The sequence below is a fragment of the Ambystoma mexicanum genome, chromosome 7q (genome assembly GCF_040938575.1).
Source record: "Ambystoma mexicanum isolate Mex_15411 chromosome 7q, UKY_AmexF1_1, whole genome shotgun sequence".
Classification (NCBI taxonomy): domain Eukaryota; kingdom Metazoa; phylum Chordata; class Amphibia; order Caudata; family Ambystomatidae; genus Ambystoma; species Ambystoma mexicanum.
The window spans coordinates 644,282,908-644,295,097 of NC_090941.1; the positions used below are offsets into that span (position 1 = coordinate 644,282,908).

The 12,190-nt window shown below is 44.3% G+C and overlaps 1 protein-coding gene across 2 annotated transcripts in view; it reads right to left on the minus strand.

Moving 5' to 3' along the window:
• Window positions 1–12,190, minus strand: part of LOC138528519 (cilia- and flagella-associated protein 337-like) — an 875,503-nt gene that overhangs the window by 81,386 nt on the left and 781,927 nt on the right. For both annotated transcript variants that reach the window (XM_069640251.1, XM_069640252.1), the window contains one exon: window positions 10,007–10,188. In XM_069640251.1, coding sequence (XP_069496352.1) covers window positions 10,007–10,188 — 182 coding nt within the window. The remainder of the gene's footprint in view (window positions 1–10,006; window positions 10,189–12,190) is intronic.

Sequence of the window (12,190 nt, forward strand, 5' to 3'; positions counted from 1 at the left end):
ATCAAATCCGCCTTTAAAGCCTGGAGGCACTACCTTCTGTGGGCCAGACACACCATTACAGTCATCACAAACCACCGAAACCTGCAATATCTCAAAACAGCCAAGGCCCAGTCCTCGCGGCAATTACGGTGGGCCCTTTTCTTCGCCGAATATGATTATGTAATCACATTTCGACCAGGAGTCAGAAACGGAAAGGCGGATGCCTTATCTCGCATGCGCATAGATGAAATAGTATATACAACTCAAGACCCAGTACCTATTATACCTGAAGACAAACTCTTGGGTATCACGAGAGCCTTAACACAAGCAGAACTACGAAAAGCAATACAACGGACAATGAATCCTGATGCCTACCTCGCATGGCAAACTCAAGGAGAACAATATACCATCAAGGACCATCTACCCTTTTTTAGGGATTGCCTATATGTACCCAAGAAGGAATTACACATAAACAAAAACCATCTGGTCTCCTACAACCATTGGACATTCTTCCAGTCCATGGCACACTCTTTCCCTTGACTTCATCACTGATCTACCTCCAAGCCAAGGGTTCAACACCATCCTTGTAGTTGTGAACTTATTCTCGAAGATGGCCCATTTTATTCCTCTCAAAGGCCTCCCAGACGCAGCCACTTTAGCAAAAGTGTTCCTGGAGGGCGTGGTTAAGCTACATGACTTCCCTTCGGTTCTGGTCTCTGATCTAGGCAGCCAGTTTGTTTCAAACTTCTGGAAAAAATGTTGTGCAATGGCGCAGATCGACGTTCGGCTATCTACCAGTCACCATCCCCAAACGGACGGCCAAACCGAGAGAACAAATTAGACACTCGAGCAATATTTACGGTGCATGCTGCACCACGAACAAAGGAATTGGAAAGACCTACTATGGATAGCCGAATATGTATATAACAATTCTTTGCATTCAAGCACCGGACAAACGCCCTTCTATACCCTTTATGGCAGACATCCACGTACCTCTGAACTAGACCTTCTAGCCAGCTTGGAAATGCCAGCGGTAAAGACTCTACACACAACCATTACTCAGGCTTTCAAAAGGGCAAAGGAACATCTTATTCATGCCAAAGAAAAACATAAGAGATTTGCCGACGAATGCCGGAAAAAGGCCCCTGATTATCAAGTAGGAGACAAAGTTTGGTTAGCCGCTAAATTTGTACCCATCAAAGGAACCCGGACCTTTCATCCCAGATTCTTAGGACCCTATACCATTAAGGCAATTATCAACCCAGCAGCCGTGAAACTGGATTTACCACCTAATCTACACATTCACCCGGTATTCCATGTGTCCCTCCTGAAACCAATGCAACCTGGCACACGGATTGTGACACCACCTAAGCCCATACTTGTTGACAGAGAACCAGAATTCAAAGTCAAAGATATCTTGGACTCTAAATACTCTAGGATCAAGCTATATTATCTCGTCAATTGGAAAGGATTTGGACCACATATCCCAGTGAGAATATCCACGCACCACGTCTAATCAGGAAATTCCATCAGAACTTCCCAACCAAACCTGGGCCAGACAGAAGGAACAACATGGGAGGGGCCTTAGGGAGGAGTGCTGTCATGACCCTCGTCTAAAACCCCCTCTGGCAAACCCATTGGCCAGGTGGAGTCAGGACTCAGGCCTCTAGAGCCTGGCATCCTCTTCAAAAGCCCTCATGGGGCCAGTCCTGGCACCAATGGCACCAGGATCATACACCATGAATAAACAATGTGCTTGGGAACTACTTTATTATTGTCAGCCAACATGGAGGCATCCACATAGCTTGGTTCCTAAGAACCAAGCTATGCGGTCTAGTGTTTTGGGTGTGGTAGCCTAGGGACTACTTTTCCTGGACTATTTTATTGGGGCTATTTAAACCACACGCGAGCAAGACAACACGCTTCGTGTTACTTTGCAGCTTGCAACGTGACACTCACCATGTCCAGCTATTCCCTCGAACCTCGGAGAAGCAGAACCTGCAAGGAGACAAAAGGAACATCATTAGCAGCAACATCTCACCTGCAGTCTTCATCTTCAAACACTCGCAGCTACTGAGAACAGCTTCCTCGAATCTGCACGCCTACCGGACAGAACGACCTGAAAGCAGTAGGGACATGTACAAATTACGAACTGCTCAAAAGGCTTAACTGGCTGGTCGGCTCTCAGCTGGCACCACTCCGGACATTCCACTTGCGCTGAAGAACACTGCGACCTACAAGGAAGGAAAACACAGGTTAACAAAGGGAAGACTTCGCAGCGCTGCGCATAGCGCTTACTTACCGCATCATAGCGCTCTTAATGCGCCAACATTTACCAGCGGGGCTCAACCAAGCCAGTTCGCCGTGCTGAAGCTCTGCACACCTAAGGGGGAAAAAAGAGACATTTTAAACAAAGAAAGGCATGCAGGATAGCAACAAAACTAAAGAACAGCAATAAGACCTACCTGAACAATATCAAACGGGCCGGCGTCAGTGAAGTAACTGGACTGCACTCGCCCATGAAAGACAACGCGCCCCTGCAAAGAAGGCAGGACGGAGAGCACGCCTAATTCTACCACAAGGTGAGGAGAGGGCGCCAGAGGGACTGAAATCATACGGGGGTGGCGGGAGGATACTTACCCCAGTCGGTCAGTCTTGAACACAGTCCTCCTGTATTTTCAGGCAGAACCTTCCCCGCAGACCACATCAGGGCAAAGCTGAGAAGCATACCAGCGAGTAACCCGGCTGGGTGACGTCCCTGTGGATACCAGGTGAGCGTAACAATCACTTGCAACAGGGGGAAGCCTAGAGAAAAGCCAAGGAATCAGCTGATTCCCTGAGATACCTTGAATCACATTATTGTACTCAAACATTCCTAACCAATCCAAAACATCAAGTTTAGTCTCATACATACCAATCATGTCCTTTGGCATATGGGGTCTCTTAGGAAGACCTAGAAGACTCTGGGAGAGAAGCATTTCTAAAGACAATTTCTTCATTTCTAGTTCATGATTCAGCTCCATTTCTCTGAGCCTTAACTCTTGATGTTTCATGGCAGTTTGTGCATCAGTATGTTTCACTTCTAATTCAAGTCTCATTTTCTCAAGTGCAATAAACTCAGGAGTAAGTGTAGGACCTATGGGGGTACCTGTGGACAGAGGTTGTGCTTTCTGAGCAGGCAAAGGAGTTGTAGGGTTTCCTAACAAGTACTCATCTACTTCTTCTAAATCAACACTCTCAGAATCAGAAACATCAGTACCCACATTTGCTGGAGGGGTAGGCCCTTCTGACTCACAGTAGGATTTTGTTTTCCCATTAACTTTGCAATCAATTCAGATTGTTTTCCTTTACCAGAGAGACTCCTCTCCCTACACATGGTTCTCAAAACCTCAGCAGTATAGTTTAAGAGGCCTTCTTCAGTGTAGCTTTCCATATTTGACATGATTTAGCAGTTAAATAGAATTAGTGGTGTTTTAGCTTTGTGGTTAGTTGAACCCAAGCAATAGCAGCACTCTAAGTGTAGCCACTCTACTTCCAAATCCTCACCGCTGTACACCAGTTTTAGGCAGAATCCTGTGCAGTGCCCTTAGGGACCACTACACACAATTAAGACTACAAGTGGTAATACAAGTTCACCTTTGGTACAAGCCTGTACTACTATGTTAAAGTGGTAGCAGTAGCGGAGCAGCCAGGCTTATCTCAAGAGTATATGAGCAGTAGCAGACACAAAGGGACCACAATTACTGTGACTCAAGCAAACACTGACTCAAAGTTTTTGGTAAAAAAATATAAGTACATTTATTTTTAAACCATCTGTTATAAAACACAACACTTCTATAAATTCAAAAGCACACGTAAAATACACTACACACAACCAATTCACTTGGTACAGTATAACTCAAGGTAAGTACCCTATATTTTAACAGACCGGTGTTGTGAAACAAAAGACGTTACCGGCAATACATATGCAATCACTTTTTGACAGTAATGACAGTTCGGTCTTACTAAAGATACGTGTATCCTCGCCAAGAAATGTTACCGGGGCAAAAACACACTTAGCACTTGAGTTAACCAGAGAGAGTTGGGGGCAAAATCATAGGCAATACCTTTGTCAGGGCACACAGAATCAGAGAACACTCGTTGACAGAGATACAAGAGTCAATAGGCCGGAGCCAGTGTCAAGTGGAACTGGGTTTCTGTGGTCGAGGATCACACAGTCGGACAGTTCACGATTCAACGTTGCCAGGAGTACTTAGATATTGTCAACAGAGGAAGCAAAAGTTATAAGAAGGAGGGAAGATAAGGACAAGCCTTGGAAGAGGAAAAAAGGGATTCACCCTAGTTCCTCAAAGCAGAACAGAGTACCTTATTCAAGGGAGAAGCTGGTGCCACGCCAGTTGTTCCTGGTAGTTTCCTGCAGAACCACGGTTTCTGGAGCTTTGGTCATGGAGACGAGAAGGAGGACATCTGGAGGGGTCTGCACCACACAGGGATGAAGCCAGCAGCAGCGACAGTGAATAAAAGGTGCGCTCCTTTAAAACAGGAGAGGCTCTTCAGGTGGCTATCCGGACCACTACAGCAGTGTGCAGCGATTTTGACCATGAAGAGGATCCTCTGGCTGTGGAAGATGAGCTGGTTGACCCCACCAGGCTCAAGGAAAGAAGACTCCAGACTGGATCTTCTCTGGTCGTCGAAGGGTAGATAGCTCAGGACTGCAGCAGGTATTCGCCGTGACGGGTAGTTGCAGCAGCTGTCATCTTCTCCGCTTCTCTTCGGTTCCTTGTAGTTCCAGTGGTGACTTTGACTTTCAGCCCAAGAGTACTGCCTTTTATGCGGAAATCTCCCATTCACACAGCCTGGCTGTCAATCACGCAGCAGGGGGGTTGTCCAGCTCGGACAACCACCTCAGCCAATCATGGCAAAGTACGACTTGGGTTTCCTAGGATACCCTGTGCAGGGGGTGACTACACCCCTCCCTCACATTCAGCCCACCTAGACACCCAGGCGCCTAGAGGAGGGCTTCTTGGCAGAAGCCCGCCAAAAGACAGTGAACAAAGGAGGCAAACTTGGTTTGCAGCGCAAAGGAAAACACAAGAAGGACTTTAACAAAAAGAAATGGCGACTAAACCTTACTGGAGCCAAAAGAAAGAGTATTTGGTCAAGCGGGTTTATGTTCGAGGCTAATATAATAGCCTAAAACAGTACCACGTTTATATAGTATAAACGCAGTAAAAAAGTTAGGGTAGATACCACTGTCACCAGACAAGTCTAAATGTTAAAAGAGCAAAACAAGGCTCTAGGAGGTACAGATAAAAAGGGCTAAGGAGTAACCCTTTCCAGTACTCCATGTAAGATGGGGTGTACTGGATCTGTGGTTAAGTGACTAGGTAAAGTTAATGGCAACTTTACCCTTTTATGGGGGACAGTAGTCAGCCCCAGAAATGGAGTCGGTGGGAAGTCTAAAAGACAGCCCTGTGTCACTGCACTGAAGGTGCTGTGTAACACACAAAAGAAGGGGGCTACTGAAGTGGTGTACTCCAGAGTCCACAATCACAAAAACATATGGAATACACATGGCAAAACATGAGTAAGAGTGGGGGAAAAGCTCACACTATTACCAAGTCGAAAAAATAACTCCAGAAATCCAGCAAAGCTGCTGGGGGACTCACTAGGTAAGGGAAATTAGCCATTGAATGAGAATTCTCCCTAACAACCACCTCTCACAGGTATCACACCATGAGGGAGCTTCCCCTGCATATGCTCTCCGCTGTCTCTCTGGGCTTCGCCTCTCCTCGGCGTGTGTCCCCTCTTCAGTCTACTCGTCTCAGTTATATGGAGGTCTTCCCTTAAAGAGACAAAGCATCTTTCTTGTTGGCAAATGTTTATTTAGTCCCTGGCTTCTATAGTGTTCTTCATATCTGGCAGTCCCATATATGCCACTATGGGAAAAGGCTTAGGGAGTTCCTCACAAGAATGGGAGCCCTTGTCCCATAAGGGGGAGTCTCTGCCAGTGAGGTCCCACTTGTCCAGAGTTCTAGGGAGGGTCTTGAGAAGCAGTCTCATCTACCTAGCCTCAAAGGGGGAGGCTCCTCTTTGGGGATTTTCAGGGTTTGAGGGGCAAATTCCCGATTTGTCACAATCTCCTACAGCATGGACTATATGAATGATTTAAGGCCTTACTTTATTTCTCATCAAATGAGGTACAGTAGAGTAGAGGCCACATTTTGAAAATTATCTTTTAAAAATTGCTATGAAGCAAACGTCTGTTTATAGTTACTGTGTACATTGAACAGGTGTTAACATGAATAACTGTGGGATAAAATTGGATATGTAACATTGTTGGTGGGGAGGATGAAATCCACAGCTCAAATAGTTGCTCTCTTCTTAAGCAAGTGTACTAGTCTTTTGTACATCAATGGACTGACAGTGATGCATGCATGAGCGTTTATGAGCCTATATTCAGCAAAATACACCTGTGCTCGTTGTGGAGGGAGCAAGCCTGCGCAGCTCTGTGGAATGACAAGGAGACATCTGGCGACAAAATCAGTGACAGTATCTCACACAGATGTATCAGTGTTGTGAAGATCCATGAATGAGACGCAGACACAGAGAACTCTTGTTTTTGGTTATAGATTTTTATTAAATAAATAATAAAGGGGTTGAAAAATGCCTCACTATCTCGAATTTAGGATGTGTTTCCCAACCTCAATCTAAACTAAGGGCCTGTCTTGTGTAAAGATGTCCAAACCAACATTTCCTGTGTCTGAAATCCTACACTAGCCCATACATTCCTAAAAGTAACTGTAAGGTATATAGGATATTGTATTTGACCTTAAAAGTGCACACCATGTTCAAATCTAACAAAAAGGTATACATCCAACAAAAGTCTCAACTGGTTGATATTCACTGTTCCAGAGAATGACTCCCTTCCCCAGTTTTCACTGCTCTGAAACAAAAGTTCAAAAAGAATAATCAAGTTCTTTGTAAATCAAGAGGATAGCTCCCTATTCTTGGTGTCACAATCCACTCCTGGGGAAATGACTCCCTTCCCCGGGTTTCATTCCACCTTCAATGGAATTCAAACTCCTAAGGGCATGTGTCTTCCTTGGAAATTGCTTTTCACAATGCTAAAACATGGGTGCAAGTCTCAGACTCGCACAACACCTGGTATACTCTCTGCCAGGTTATATTCCATTTTCAATGTATTTCGCAATCCTAAGGGCATGAGTCTCCCTTGGAATTTCCTTATGCAGTTCATTCCCCACACTTGTGTTTGCCTGATATACTCGACTGCGAGGCCCTTTCATGAAATTCACTTCGCACACTTGGCTTTGCCAGGTATACTCTCCTGCCAGAACTTTATTATGCAGTTTACTTTACACACTTGGCTTTGGCAGGTATACTCTCCTGCCAGTAATTTCTTATGCAGTTCACTAATGCAGTTCACTTCACACACTTGACTTTGCCTGGTATACTCTCCTACCAGGATTTTCTTACATGTAGTTTCTTTACACAGCATATGCCCAGTTCTTTTAACTTGTTCATTCGCTTTGATACATAGAATACCTGGTATACTCTCCCCCCAGGTCTTAATACACAATGTCCCTCTGGTTTTCACTTCTTGGTCCTCCCCAAGTTCTCACTGTGGGTTCCAGACCCCAGTCTGTCTGTTTAGGGCACCCGATACTTTGCCCAACAGTGCTTCGGTTCTAACCCTTTCCCTGGGCTCACTTGTTTGTTTCCTGCCATTTCTCTGTGTTCCCCATTCTGAATCGGGTGCTACTTTGGCTCTCGTGTCTCTCTCTCTGACCATGCATGGCTTGCTTCCTCCCGCTTCGCCACAGCCTCTGCGGATCTTCCCTGAGTGCATTGCTCATCAGGCTGCCTTCTTGCTCCATTTTACCGCCCCGTCTTCTGCATTGCCGCTGATCGCCGCACTTCGGTTCTCGCGCCATCCTCCAACTGCACCAGGATGTAGAAGGAGGCAAACTCCATAATTCTCTTCCCGGGATGGTTTTAAACCACATCGGGCCAATAAAATTCTTCCAGCTACTAGACTGCTAGTATTGGTTCTCATCGGGAGTAATCATCATTGCTCCTTGCTTCTTTGTCTCAGTTTTTGTCACTTTGTTCTTTACCTGATATTGAAGTGTACTATCAGTAGACTTGGCAAGTTTGGGAAGGGGATTGTGGCAGTATGGTATCAAGGCATGACAAATGGAGGGAATATCCCTAAAAGGGAAAGGGCGATACCATGTCTCACCTGATGATGTCATGTCATCCCTGAGGGTCGCCTCCCCCCATGTGGTCCTCCCTTAAATAGCCGCACCCAGGGTCACGATCAGGTAGCGGCTGCCGTCCCCTGGCCACATGAAGAGAGGCTACCTCAGGGAAAGGAGTCTTGACATCATCAGATTCATCACAGCGTGTATAAGAGATATTTTGGTGGTCCCAATAGTGGTGAGATGTGTCCACAACATGGGCATTTTGGGAAATAAAACAGGGGCAATATATCCAAAGGTTGCTTCCAAGCACAGCAGTGCCATTCACCACAAGAACAATTGAGAGCCATTGGCTACTTCTAAATTTACAATATGGCTACTGTGTGATATCAACTTCAATTTTAAGACTTGGGAATGTCTAACTATTTTCTGGGTTCAACAACTTCCATAGACAAATACTGCGCTTTACTATGCCAACCGGAAGGACATGAGCAGGAAGCAAAGTTACCAGATTTGTCAGAGTATTGAGAAGGGCAGAACAAAGGCACACGTGACAGGTTTGGTGATCACCTATTTTTGAGTGGGCTGGCTGTTAAAATGCTACTTTATGAGCTACAGTTGGATCCATTTCAAAAGGTGGTACATGAAACTTCTTTTTGAAAAATGAGCATCACTGTGGATATACAAGACATATTTACATTATGCATATTTACATTGTGACCAAAGTTATGCATTGGTTTCATATAAATATGTTAAAAAACAATTGTACACAGTGCTGTCTATTGTTGTCCCCATTACATGTTCTCAGCCCCTTGCTATCACATCCTGGTTTCTCTTCTCTTGGTTTAACCAGTCACCACATCAAATTGTTCTATTATGTTGTGATGCTCTTTGGCAATAAATATTCTCTGTAAGGTGCCCCACTGATCCAGGAGCTAGGGGGTGTACTATATGAAATAGCAATAAAAACAAAGCTTTGCTCTTCTTGCTCAATGCATAGTTGACTATTCTTGGGAAACAACCTTCTGTGAATAAACCTTTATTTGGTGTATACAATTAATCCAATTCCATATGAGATGTGAGTTTACCACATATGTGGAAACCTGAGAAAGTGAAGCAGGGCAACATTATTTAATGTATATATCTTCATACTTTTAGAGAACTACATGCCACACATAGCTTTAGCATGTGAAAAGTTTATTTAAACTGTACCACTCTATAAATAAATACAAAATAATAAAAAAAGAACTTTTTTCAGATTTTATGGAAGCAGAGGATTTCAGCATTGGTGGATTTCATTTTTATGTATGCAGTGTGGAGAATTGAGGAACTGTGATATGAGAGATTCTTGGCTTTGCCCATACATGTTCTCTTGTGTTATGAAGCATGTCTCAACCCGGATGCTTATATTCCTCTCCCCTGCTAATGAACCTGACTGCTCAGCACACTGGTCTCCCTATGAACTCGGACCCAGGCTCCTGCATGTCCAGTTTCCCTTGCACTGCCTCTGGGCTCCCCAGCACTTAAGGGTCTATATCTGCATCCATACAGTCCCTTCTCTCTGCACTTGTGAGCCAACCACTGGCTGAACCCCCTGGAACTTCTCCCCTTCCCTCTTCCACACACTTGCGCGATCTGAATGATACAATGCCTATTAAGATAGTTATTTTCTCCTCCCTTTGTCTACCCCTCCTTGTCTTGTCGCGCCTAGAAACACTTGTGTACAGGCGCATTATAAATGCCACATCATATCATATTATATCATATTTGTTATACACCCCTTGGCTTACTTAAAGTATACCAACCTTGGTTTCTTCAGATTCTTTTTTTTTGGTGACAGCGTCCTGATGCTGAGTTGAAGAATCGTCCTCTAACATTGGATGGACAGGCATGCTTTCTGGATCTACTAGAATTTCATACGGTACCATGGGATGTTTCCAGGACGCTGGAGTAAATATTTCCCAAGGCTCTGTTTGTCCAAATGTCCCTAGAAACAAAATAATTAACAGTAAAGAAAATTCTAATTTTGCAGTGAACAACTTTGGACTAAATGTCTCAAAATGTTACAGTTAACATTACAAATCTGGGCAGGTCTAGGGAACAAAGATCAGTGATACCGAAATATGTAAAGGTTTGCTGTCAGAAAGAGCTGTTAACTTCCCAAAATAATTATATCAATCGGAATAAGAACAATCCACATTTGCCTTGCGAAGAAGAACACCCCTTTTGAGGTCACGGACATCCCCAGAGATGCAAACTCATATGACTTACAGGGGATTCAAAATGAAATTCTAAACATTAGCAATGTACATTTCAAAAACTTGAATTCCTCTGTAACGAAACAAACCTTCATTATATCCTTATAATACTCCTTTAGGGAATGCAAATAAGGATAGAAATGAAGCCAATAAGGCTATTGTCATAAAAAGAAGTCATTTAAACATTGTGGACTTCAATTCCCACAATGCTCAAAGTACTGTGACGAAGAAGAGGGAAACAGAGGCACAAAACTGCAGTGTGCAGTTAATTCATGTTAATGACCCACAACTGAGAGGTACTGGGAGGTATTTAAAACCCCTCAGGCGTGGGCCAGTAGAAGCAGTTGGAGGTGTAGTAGTAGTGGAAGCTGTGAGCGGCCGTTGTTCAATGCAGGAGACACTGGGACCATGAATGGTGTGAATGCAGAGCCGGTCCTGAGAGGGCCATCAGAGCAGGAGCCCTGCACTGCAAAGGCCATGCAGCGAGAAGCGGTGCCGTTGCGGACCATTTCGTTGGAGAGATAGAGACTCTCTGACATGCTTGTTCACTCCGGGTGGTTGGCAAGCACCGGAGTGTTAAAGGGGCAGAGCAAGCTCCTTTTCAAAACGACACAGGCCGCTACAGAGCAACCAAAGTGGGCAGGATCCCTTGAAGCAGGAGAAGAGGCAGCAGCAGCAGCGTTTCGCATGGAGGCGAGCAAAGAGACCTGTGAGTTTGCCTATGCGTAGAAACCCCGGAATGCTCTGTAAACTACAGCTAGCGTTTTATCATAATTTTGAATACTGAACTAATATTAAGGGGCCAAATGGGCAGAGCGGAAACATTGTGAACACCAGGAAAGGTTTTGGTTATTGTTACAAGGATCAAGTATAAATACAAAAAGGGAACACAACTTGAACAGGTCAACCAGAACTATCATTGTCAAAGTCAAAATGGCGTGACATTAAAGAAAGATAACCATAAACCCCATTACCCAAACCAAAAGAAGGTGGTTCTTAAGCAAGCTCCTTTTTTACCAGCAATTCAGAGAAAGAGCAATACAACAACAGAATGATTATAAACAACAATGATTATAAACAATGTTGCTTAAGACAATGAAGATTGTTCACAGTGTTTGGTTAAAAGAAAGGGGAAACAAGAATGGCAGGAAGGCTGCCCTTCTGGTAGAAAGTGTTCAGAAGGAGTGGAGCATGACCCGCAATGCATGGGGCAATCACAAGAGTATAACAAGAGTATAACAAATAGCACCAGTGTGCTTTATTTTTTCCCTGAAGAGATTCCAGTAACAGAATGATTATAAAAAATGTTGCAGAAAAATCATAACTATTGAAAGAAAGGGGCAACAAGAGCCGCAGGAAGGAGACCCTCCAGGCAGAAGGTACCCAAAAGAAGTGGAGTATAACCTGCATTGCATGGGGGCAATCACAAGTGTGCAAACAGCACTAGTGTGATTCTTGTCTTCCCTGAAGAGATTCTAAAATGTGATGTTGAGAATTAAGAGATATTTATAATGTGTTGAAAGATTAGCTTTACCACAGAGATTACACCAGGCCAGAGGGCTGTGTAGCCTTTTGTTCTGTTCTTGTACAAGAGTACACCAGAACAGAGAACTTTGTAGTAGTACGCCTGGCAAGGGGAGTAGACTAGGTGAAAGTCGATGAAGTACTGTGTTGTGGTGTTGAAGTGTAATAAAAAAGAAGTGGTAGAACCATTAAGATGGTTGTGTGAAG